The sequence below is a fragment of the Morus notabilis genome, unplaced genomic scaffold (assembly GCF_000414095.1).
Source record: "Morus notabilis unplaced genomic scaffold, ASM41409v2 Scaffold139, whole genome shotgun sequence".
Taxonomy (NCBI): domain Eukaryota; kingdom Viridiplantae; phylum Streptophyta; class Magnoliopsida; order Rosales; family Moraceae; genus Morus; species Morus notabilis.
In genome coordinates this window covers 670,975-682,262 of record NW_010361068.1, presented here as the reverse complement: position 1 = coordinate 682,262, position 11,288 = coordinate 670,975, and the positions used below count along the sequence as shown (strand labels likewise).

General features: G+C 32.4%; 2 protein-coding genes across 5 annotated transcripts; one reads left to right on the top strand and one right to left on the bottom strand.

The window, feature by feature from the left end:
* Nucleotides 1-346: 346 nt before the first annotated feature.
* Nucleotides 347-4,153, bottom strand: LOC21408092 (ras-related protein RABE1c). The gene is made up of 9 exons (XM_024165787.1): nt 3,986-4,153; nt 3,784-3,907; nt 3,061-3,118; nt 2,462-2,562; nt 2,053-2,118; nt 1,641-1,738; nt 1,253-1,315; nt 1,063-1,158; nt 347-928 (listed from the first exon to the last, which is right to left on the bottom strand). The coding sequence occupies exons 2-9, from the start codon at nt 3,854-3,856 to the stop codon at nt 845-847; spliced, it is 639 nt and encodes a 212-aa protein (XP_024021555.1). The 5' UTR covers nt 3,857-3,907; nt 3,986-4,153; the 3' UTR covers nt 347-844.
* A 2,305-nt stretch (nt 4,154-6,458) lies between these two features.
* Nucleotides 6,459-10,689, top strand: LOC21408090. 4 transcript variants are annotated; one of them, XM_024165805.1, is made up of 3 exons: nt 6,459-6,794; nt 8,912-9,043; nt 10,543-10,689. In XM_024165805.1, the coding sequence occupies exons 1-3, from the start codon at nt 6,721-6,723 to the stop codon at nt 10,619-10,621; spliced, it is 285 nt and encodes a 94-aa protein (XP_024021573.1). In that variant the 5' UTR covers nt 6,459-6,720; the 3' UTR covers nt 10,622-10,689. The 4 variants fall into 4 exon arrangements, with proteins under 4 accessions (XP_024021573.1, XP_024021571.1, XP_024021570.1 ...); XM_024165803.1 differs by lacking the exon at nt 8,912-9,043; XM_024165802.1 differs by lacking the exon at nt 10,543-10,689 and having other exon boundaries at nt 8,912-9,111.
* Nucleotides 10,690-11,288: the final 599 nt, after the last annotated feature.

Sequence of the window (11,288 nt, the reverse complement as noted above, 5' to 3'; positions counted from 1 at the left end):
ATTTTTAAGACAAAAGCGAAATAGATTTCTAAACAGCATTTTGGTTAGCAAATGCTTTGAAATTACGAACAGGAAAAAAATGAGAATGAACTCTGTTAAGAAAATAGAAAATTGTTAAAAATTATTTTGACATTTCTGTTTTCATTTTCTATGACTGTAAGTCAATAAACTTTTCTAAACAACAAATCAAATTTCCACAATTTTTCCGCTCAAACAAAATTAAAGAGAATTTGGAGAGAAAGAGAACTGGTTTGAGAAGAATCTTATTCATGATTATACCCAAGACTTCTATAGTCAAGGGAAGGCATTAATTACTCCTTTGGAAACGAAACATCTCTAACAGGGATGTGAAAAGAAAAGGCATAAATTAGCTTAGCATATTCGAAGGTTAGCACGTTTATACAAGCCATTTCATCATAATATGAAGAAGATATTCATAAAAATAGATGACATGTTTGACTGCATAAAGTTTTATGGGATGTCAATACATCAACAACGATCTGAGCAGAGACTTAATGCTGAGCATTTTTCTTGATAAGAAGCTCAAACCTGATTATCTTATCTACATCAAGGGAAGTGACACATGGAACAGTCAATGATGACAAGCTCCCCAAGGCAAAACACAGATAAGAGAAGACAGAAGAAAGTCTTTTTATAAATTCCACAGATAAAAATGGAAGCGGGAAAAAGAACTACTACCTTTGATACTAAGGCTGGTAGCGGAAAAATATAAAAAAGAGGGACAAAATCATTAGCTTGTCAAATTTAGTTTTAAAACCGAGATCAGGTGCAAGCTTCGGAATCTTTCCCCTCTTTTCTGATATAGTTTTTTTAGTTCCGTTAATTATGAGCCACAGCAAGCTGACTTCGCTCCTGCTTGTCCACCGGCAGCGGCTTGGTCGGGTTGGGTAATCTTAATTGTCTGAGGCTGGAAAATAAAAGTGAAAAGGCTATTAGTATTATTATTCACTTTGGATGGAAGAAAACGGATGCTTTTTGAAAAGCAACAAAGAATGGAGGAAATAAGAGTCAAAAGAGGTAATTTGGGAGAAGAAGGCACACCTCAGCACCCTTTGAATCAGATTCTGCAAGTCTTTGCTTAATATCCCTTGCTATTGAAAAGAAAACTTCCTCCACATTCAGATTTGTCTTTGCACTCTGCAGAACATATAAATATGAAATAAGCATTAACAAAACCATCTTTTTATTTTCCGAATAGGAACTTCAAGCTTAAAAGCATATGGCTGCTTACAGTTTCAAAGAACTTGATACCATATTCATCAGCAAGAGCTTGACCCTTGGAAGTAGGAACCGCCTAGAAAAAGAAAATAATTTCATTGTCGGAGCATAATTGAATTGCAAGTTGCACACAGTTACACAAAACAATACATGAAGAAAAGGACTCACAGAAGGAGCTCATCTCCAGCATCAGAGATTCATGGTGGAGAAAGGACAGAAAAAAGTATTTAACTTCATTAAAAATTCATCTTTATATCATGCGACTAGGTGATCACGAAGAGCATCTCAATGCAAGAGAACAAGTGCATGCCCATGAACAGACATTTGTTGTCATTTCATGACGGTAAGAACAAAAAGTTATGAACTTTAATTTATGCAAGTGAATAGTTAAGAATACCCACCCTTTTGCTTTCATCCATATCAGCCTTGTTGCCCACCAAGATCTTGTTTACATTATCAGAAGCATGTTGTTCGATGTTGCGAATCCAGTTCCTAATGTCTGCACATGAAGAGAAATTGAGTCTAACAGTTTCTACATCTACAAAAATAATTATAAAAGTGATACAAGATATGGATGAAGTTCGACTACAGTAAATTCGCTTCTTCAACCATCCAATGGAACCAACATAAAATGGGATCATAAGACGTCGAGAACACTAGCTCACAATACCAATGAAAGAGATAACAAGCAAAACATATCTCTCAAGGGTGTGCAACAGACAAGTAAGGAAACCAAGTAATCTATTTGTTCAAAAACTGCAAGATAGCCGTCCAAAAATAAGAGCTTGAGGATAAGGAGAAACGAGACATTACTGTTGAAAGACGACTCATCGGTAACATCATACACCAGCAAAATGCCCATGGCTCCGCGGTAGTAAGCTAAAGAAAGCACCCAAAAAAAAAAAGGTAAGCAAACTGAACAATGGGATCAGACTTCCAGTATATAATACAACTTAAAATCATTATTCAGACCACATGCCAACCTGACTAAATCACCCAATCATCTGGAAATCCACCTTCCTTTCCAGGGTTTAAAAATATTTACTAAAAATTCCCATATAGGGAAACGCTAAGCTTGAAAAGCTGGGTGACTTGTCTATAAGTACATGAACGTGGATGATCATGACATGGCAATTTATTTGTCTTCCAAAAACGCACAAATGCAAATTGCAAATGTTAACTAAGCAATAATCAGATTTAAAATGAGAAACCAAATACATGCCTGTTGTAATTGTTCGGAAGCGCTCTTGACCAGCTGTATCCCAGATCTGGAGTTTAATCCTTTTTCCATCAAGCTCAATGGTTCTTATCTTGAAATCAATTCTGTGCATAGGGGAGTGAACATAATCAAAAGATAAGTTCAACCAAGATCCATGATAACTTACAAGTTTGACTGAAATAAGTGTAGGTCCTTTAAAGGGGTGGGTCTATTGCCTAGGCTTTACATGGGTCAAGCTCTTCTTGTGTTGAATCAGTTGCTACCCATGCCTTGCTCAAACCTAACCCGAGAGACCTCCTTGATTTTGCAAGAAAGCATTAAGAAACCGACACCACTAGGCCAAATGCTCACTGATAACAACAGTCTTAACCGATATATTACATGAATCTTTAATACATATATCAATTGCAGTTATGAGCAGGAACTAATGATCAAATTCCAATAGAATTCTAAAATATAAAGTCTAAAAAACGGCATGTAATCTTTTGGTTGATATTATTCCATAAATCAACTGAAATCAGTAATTAGGCACAACCTCCTTTTAACACTGTTGTTAAATAAATTATGGATACACAGTTTCCATGGTTTCAAGGGATACCAACCCAATGGTGGTGATAAAACTGGTCGTGAATGAACCATCTGAGAAACTCTTTCCCACACCTGCGTTATTTACCTCATATGTTAAATTTATGACACCGAAAACTTGACCAAACAAAACCATACCAAATTTTAAACTGAAAAGAGCATAGCCAAGTAAAACCATTTTGAGCCAAGCATAAGAATGATATCTTTGGGTATTTCCAAGATGGTAGGAAGCTCAAACTGTATTAAGAGACAAAAAACCTAGAACAGCCAGATTCTGACTAACTAGCCAATCATTTCCATTTTCGTCTAGCTGATAAAACATAATAGGAAATGACACTATGACAGATTTAAATCTTCAAACAAAACCCTTTAAAAAAAAAAAAAAGCAGCTAAGAATCCAAATACATGATCCACCAATAGAAAACAGCATTTTTACGCTAGAGACCATGTTTAACTCAAACCCGTTATTCATAACAAATGAACAAAGAACAATTGAAAAATAAGATTTTACTTCATTTTTTTTTTTCAATTAGAAAATCCTCGTATTTCATTTTACAAAGATTAATTAGACAAAGTAAGATCACAAAACTACTAAATCACAAATCGAATTCAACAGTCCCCACAAAAACACGAAGATTAAAGAAAACCAAACGCGTGAGATCTGAAAATATCAAACTTCCTATTTTCATCTTCAAAAATTTTCTCCGAAAATAAAACAAACAATCGGAATGAAAACTAACCGCTGTCGCCGATAAGAAGGAGCTTGATTAGGTAATCGTAATCGGCGCGAGCCCTAGCCGGTGGTGCAGCCATCGATTAGAGGTGAAAAATCAAATTCAAATTCGCTCAAAATCGATTCCCTCTCTGCGCCAAGAATGGAAAAGGAAAATCAGAATAATGGCTGGAAAAAGGAACAAAAATGGATCGAAAGAGAGAAATTACAGAGGCTTGGGAGATCGGCGAGAGGGCGAGAAGAGAACTGTGAAGCGCGGTTTTAATTGCCTTTGGCGAAGCGAAGCTTAGCAAGTGGTCGGCGACATGGATGAGAGAGAGAGGGGAGAGAGGAGAGAGAGGGAGATCAGAGAGCGACCCAATGAAAATGCGAGGAGTTTGGGACTTTTTTGGCACTCCGCGTATGATACGTGTACAACGGTTGACGCGGGTTCTAGTAGTCTTGGGTGCACTGGATTATGTCTCTGCTCTACATGACAACTTTTAATTTTTTATTGTTTATTTTCTGTTTTTAACATCTATTTTATTTATAGCCCTGTTTCTTTCGTGAGTTCCATTTGAGAAGTTGAATAGAAAAATTAATTTAGTTGAGAGAAAATAGTATGATAAAAAACTTAAATTTAAATTTTTATTAAAAAAAACACTACAGTAAAAATTGTGATTCGAACAGAGAAAAAGAAGTATGCTTAATATGATTGAAGAGTAAAGGTGAACAAGAGAATAGAAGCAATACATTTATGGTGAAGATTGGAGGCAGAGATGGATCTCTAATCACCAATATTCATCTGTGGTCGTCATCTAATATTGAGTTTATAAGTGGGTTTCTGGCCACTTACAAAAGAAGAAGGCTGTTAAATCAATAATGATCGAATTAGGTCTTGGTCAGTCCATAGACATTTTCAAGCGTGTCGGTCATCACCTTAGCATATCCTTTAAAGGGTTTGGTTTGCGAGGAGAGGCGAGTCATCTCAAGGTGTATTTGTTGGTTGTTGTCACTAGCATCGGTGTGTGTATATCAACAATTCACTCTTTTGTCATTTTTCTACTTCAAGAGTGGCACAAATCTTAATACCAAATAAGTTGTAACACAAACCATTGTATAATTCTTTTTTTTTTTTTTTTTTTTTTAAAAAAGACATTGTATAATTGGTGGCATACTACCTAATTTTCTCAAAACATATAAATTTGGAACATTTTCAAAGTGCGAAAAAAAGATAAGTAAACTAAAAAATTTCCCTCATTTAACTCGTTTAATTTTGTACCATTCTCTTACAGTTTTTCATTTATGAGTGTAATGGCATGAATCTCATAGTATTTAATAAAAAATAAAAATAAAAACTCAAATCTTTTTGCGCCTCTAGTGAAGAAGGGTTGCTCTAAATATCACAAAATTTTTATGATAGGGGGAGATAATATTGATTTTGTAAGTGTTAATTGAGTTGTTTACTATCATTCTCATATTTCCCACAAATACAATGTTATTGAGATTAAATTTTTTAGTGATATCTATACATATATATATAAGAGTTAAAAAATACTGAAGCAGTATTTCGACCAAAACGGTAAATATTGTTCAATGAACAACATTTCGACCAAAACGCACCGTTTTGATCGAAAACATTGTCCATTGAACAGTGTTTTCACTGTTCACAATTTTTTTTCCTTTTGATGGTTTTTTTTCATGTTCTCTTTTTCTTTTGTTTTTTTCACCTAGAATTTTATATTTTTTTAGTTGTTGGCTTTCTTTTTAACTTTCTTCTTTCATTTACCTAAATGATTTTTTTTAAGAGACGTTAAATTTCCTTACTATCAGCAAGTAGAGCGACAAAAGATTTTTCCAAATTCTGTACTATGTCTTCAAGATGTACAACTCTTTGTTTCCACTAAGGATTAAGGATTAAGGATTTGAAATTTTGTTATTTATATTTCGTTGAGAAACTTTTGTTCATGGATTTAAATTTAGGTTATATTTATCATCGCTGACGAAGATGATGATGATTTATAGTTTTTTACTAGAGAAATCTATGTATGCACATAAAATTAGTTGACGAAATAGTTTATAATTGGGTAAAGTGATAAAAAAAAAATCATTTTATCTAATAGTTTTTTTTAGCGAAAATTTTTTTTTTTTTTTTTTTTTTTTTCCTACCCCGACTCGGGCTGAGTTGTTTGAGATATTGGGATGTCAAAATCAATTTTTTTTCCGTTAAAATTATTTAATGTATTTAATAAACACTTTAAAAATTGATTATTAGAGAATTTAAAAATAATTTTAGATTGAAATAAAAAACAGCTCATTTACTACTTTTAATTGTAAATTGCGTGAGAATCTACCATTAATGAAATTTTCGTTATCCTCAAAATACGAAATACCCTGCTGAATTAAAAAAATTCTTCCCTCATTTATTTCTACTCCTTCGCCGTCTCTGAAACCGAACTCTCTCGGCCAAAGCTCTCTCAGCCTTAGCCTTGCTCTCTCAGCTCCCTCCGTTTATCTTTATTCAGGAATAATCTCAATCCCAACCCCAACAACTCCAACTCCCCTTCAGTGCGCGTCCTAACCCGCCCGTCGCCACCATTATCATCGTCCTTCATCATCTCATCTTCATCATCATCATCATCATCATCTTCTTCTTCTTCTTCTTCTTCTTCTTCTTCTTCTTCTTCTTCTTCTTCTTCTTCTTCTTCTTCAAATTCCCAACAAAGTCCGGCCATTAATGGCGGCGTGGTGATGGTGGGTTTCATCGGCCGAAGACGACCCTCCATAGCCACCCATCTGATAAACCGGATTTTGGACTCCCACGTCTTCGGCAACAATCTCGACACCAATCTCATCTCCGACAAACAAGAGGACTGGTTCAAGTGGAGGAGAATTAGTTATTTCCATCAACGCCAAATGGGCATTCTCTTCTTGCACTTCTCTTCGGTTCTCTGCCCTGGATTTGATGATGGGTTTGGTTCCGCCATGGAAGACGACCACGACTTTGGGGACCTCCAAGGCCTCTTGTTCATGTTCTCTGTGAGTTTTTCTTATTTATTTTTTCTTTTCTGTTTTATTATTGTGCTTTTTAGTTTTTGCATATTTGTGAAACTACTGGCTTTTTTTTGTCCCGTGATTTTGATGTTCTCAATCTAATATTTAGGAAAATGGAGTGTTTTTGTTTTTTGGAATAATTTCTTGTGTTTAGACTTTAGAGGCTGTTTTATGTGATAAGATGGGCACAAATATTTTTAGCAAAAGAAAAATTAATTATGTGATAAGATGGGCACAAAAATAATTAGTTTGTAGGCATATATGTGGTGTGTGTATGGATAAATATGTTTGTAAGAATTATTTCTTTTATTTGCTCTTTTTTCTTGTGTATGAATTTTAATGTGTGAATTTGTTCATTTACGTGTGTGTGTAGATATCAATATGTTTGAAATGTTCTTTATTTGTGGTCATATAATTAATTATCATTTTGCTTAGCCCATTTCTTAGCATGAAATTTCTCAACAAATTTATCATATTTTCATGCAGATTTTTTAGAAGAACCCCACTAAAATTGATAATTATGGTATTTGGTTGCGTTATTAAGACTGCAACTGTCCTTGCCAAGCTTTGCAAGAGAGAGAGTACAAAATAAATTATATATATTTAAGTTTCATACAATGTCTATTTTTGTTATTTTATATATCCACAGTAATTAAATCTCAAAATTTACCAAATACTATTACACTGATTTTGAAACTAACACAGCTACTATAATTACAGTTTACCAAACACTCAGCTACTTTTTGTAACAACTGCTTCTTCCTTCAACACAACTAAAAACATTTTTTTAAATCCACAATACTACCAAACTAAGCCTCATTTAATTTGGCCATGCTCGTTATGCTCTCCCTCTTTCTTGCCCCTCCCCTCTCTGCCTTTCAATTACTCTCCCTTTCACAACTTCCTTCTGTAATTCACTTTTTATAATGCTTGTATAAAAATAATAATAACATATTGCTAAACGAATTATGTTGCATAAATAGTGAGAAAACCACGAGAGAAATCTAAACAGTATACATTTATTTATATTTATTTGTTTTTCCAATTTAGGTTTTGTATTTGACCAAGAAGAGTATTAAAGCATCATTTATTTCGCCGATTCGAGTTTTCAGTTTTTAAAAATGCGTTTAGAATCCGTTCCAAAATAATTTTATTTTATATATGAAAATGGAAATGAAAACATTTTCAATCTCAGACAGAAATCATTTTTAAAAATGTATTTAATAATTTTATTTTAATATTATTTTTAATATAAAAAAAATACCGTTTGGTGATTTGTTTATACTGATCTCAACTATTCATAAATCATAACAACAATGTGCAGATTTAGTAAAGACCCAGAACACACAAATATCAGCAAACAACAACAAAAAAACCCAGAACACAAATATCAACTTCATCACACACCAAACCGGCAATAATCCCTAACCAACTTCATCACACACCAAACTGGCAATAATCCCTAACCAACTTCATCACACCAAAAGACCAAAAAATTCAAAAAAAGACCAACCTAAACACATAAATCACAAGATTAATAGGAGTCTTAATCGTAAAATTATTTCTTAATCACTGAGATTCAGTAAAGACTCCTTTTTGAGTTTATAATCTTTTTCTTTTTCTTTTTTGTTTTTCCTCAGTAAGTTTCTTCTTCCAACACTTGCAGAACCAAAAATAGCCTTCTTCTTTCATAGGTTCGCTAGCAGACCTAAAAAAAAAACCAGATCCTAATCACACCATCGCCTACCCCACCAGCTACCCCAGATCTTTTTCTTTTTTGTTTTTCCTCAGCAAGTCTTCTTCTTCTTCCATCACTTGCGGAACCAAAACTAGCCTTCTTCTTTCATGGATTCGCTAGCAGACCTAAAAAAAACCTAGATCCTATCACACCACCGCCCACCCCACTAGCTACCCCGTTTTCGAACTGCAACCCCGCCGATCACAGATGTTGCTCCTCTCCCTTCGCAAACCCGGCCAAATCACCTCCCCACCGATTGATTTCCTACTTTCTTCCCCCATCTGTTGAAAGCTAATTTGAGGTTTTTCTTATTGCGATAATTTTCATGTATTCTTTTTTTTTTTTTTTCTAAATCTGTTTAAAGCCCGAGTTATTTGCCGGCGATCACGACAATGAGCTCGCAACATCGCCAGCGGAAAGACGCGATTAAGGTTTCAGAAAACGGAGCTGAGTCGGCGAAGACGACGATGAAGATGAAGAGGCCGAGATTGGTGAGGTGCGAGGAAACAATGAGGGAAAAATGAAAATGAGAAAAGGAAAACGGGTAAAATTCGTTTTAAAAAATTGTGTGATTTTGTGAGAAATGCCAAAAACATTTTCAGTTTTATTTTTGGTTAGATAGCGCTCCAAACACAATCTTCAGATTATTTTCATTTTTTGTTCATCGAACATCGTGAAAAACGTTTTTAGGATGGGTTTTAAATACAGTTAAAATTTTTTAAAAAATATCACATTTAATTTTTTTATTATAATTTAAAATTTTTTAAAAAATATTATATTTTAATTTAAATTAAAAATTTAAATCTATAAAACGTGTGAGACTTAAATATAAACTCCATTTCAAACTCTATTTCGCGCACTGCTCTCTTTCTTTACCACTAGTCAACTTATTTTTATGAGACAAACCAATACAATAATAAGTCAACCTTTTATCTCTTATTTACTAAATTGCCACTAGCCCACTATCAATGAAAAGTTATTGTTCTATTTGTTTTTGTTTTTGTTTTTTTTTTTTTCAGTTAAAAAGCACAGTACAAAAAGCAAATATATCGAGATAAAAAGCTTATTCATATGTTATTGCTCTCTTTAGTTCTTTGCGTTTAGCATTGATTTTTATTTATTTTTAAAAACGTTTTTACACATCTTTTACATAAAAATAAAAATAATTTATAAATCGTGTTTGTTTAATAAATATTTTAAAAATAAAAATAAAAATAAAAAACAGTGAGAATAGTTTTTATGAAGAAATTAGAAAATAATTAAAAATTATTTTACCTTTTCTGTTTTCATTTTTAGTACTTATCAATAATATTATAATATATAAATTAATAATTATAACCAAACACGATTTTACTTTTTTATTATATTAAAAAAATCTCTTAAAAAACTAACCAAACGCAATATCAGAATCGGTTTCAGAATGATTCTCACAATAATCTCATTTTTACTTTTGTATTGAAAACAAAATCATTTTGAAAACATTACCAAATATGTATTTTGTTTTTTCATTTTGTTTTTAACTTTTTTTATTTATAATTTCGTAATAAAATATTTGTGTATATAGTACTGGGTAAAATGAAAATATTTCATTTCCATTAATTAAAAATAACACTTGACTCATGTAAACATAAGAGACATTTTTATAAATTTAAAAAAGCTCGGCCATTGATGAAAATAGATGATTAAAAAAGATCATCCAACTCAATTTTCTCAATAAAAATATGAGGTGTCAATAAAATTTCCCCTAATTTAATCCTTCATTTTATTTCTTTTTTTATTTGGGAATTTTTTTGGTGTTTCTTCTTTTTTGAGAATACTGGTGTTCCCTATTTATTGGCTGTGACATTTGTATTATTTTTTCAATCTGATTTAACTTTTGACTAGATTTAATATAGACTAGACATCTAATAAGTAGAGAATACTGATATTCCTAAAAAAAAAATACCATATAAAATCTCTTTTTATTTTTATCTTGAAGTTTTATTTTTCTTTCAGGTGCAAATATAACAACTCCTCAGTGTTGTCAAAGTTGGTTCAAGTTGGGCTGATCCTTAATCTAACCATTGTAACCTAGCTCATAAGGCCCATAACCACCAGCCGACAATAGACCAGGCCTTAAACAACCGACAATCTAATGGAGATAAAGGGAGATATAACATAACGTGATTAATAAATTATAGTGTTTTTTTAATAAATTATAGTATAATTTGAAATTTTAAGCCGGCTTCGACAGCCTCTTGCAACCATTTTTTGACGACGACCATTTAATTCTGTATTTATAAGTAAATACCGTATTTATTAATAAATATTTTATTAACCATTGTAACCTAGCTCATAAGGCCCATAACCACCAGCCGACAATAGACCAGGCCTTAAACAACCGACAATCTAATGGAGATAAAGGGAGATATAACATAATTGATAACGTGATTAATAAATTATAGTGTTTTTTTTAATAAATTATAGTATAATTTGAAATTTTAAGCCGGCTTCGACAGCCGACTCTTGCAACCATTTTTTGACGACGACCATTTAATTCTGTATTTATAAGTAAATATCGTATTTATTAATAAATATTTTATTTATTAATAAATATCATATTTACTCAAAAATTTAGTTATTATTTTTTCGACGAGCATTTAACACTGTATTTATCAGTAAATATTATATTTACTAATAAATACCGTATTTATTAGTAATTATCATATTTACTCAAAAATTTGGTTGAATACTGTATTTAC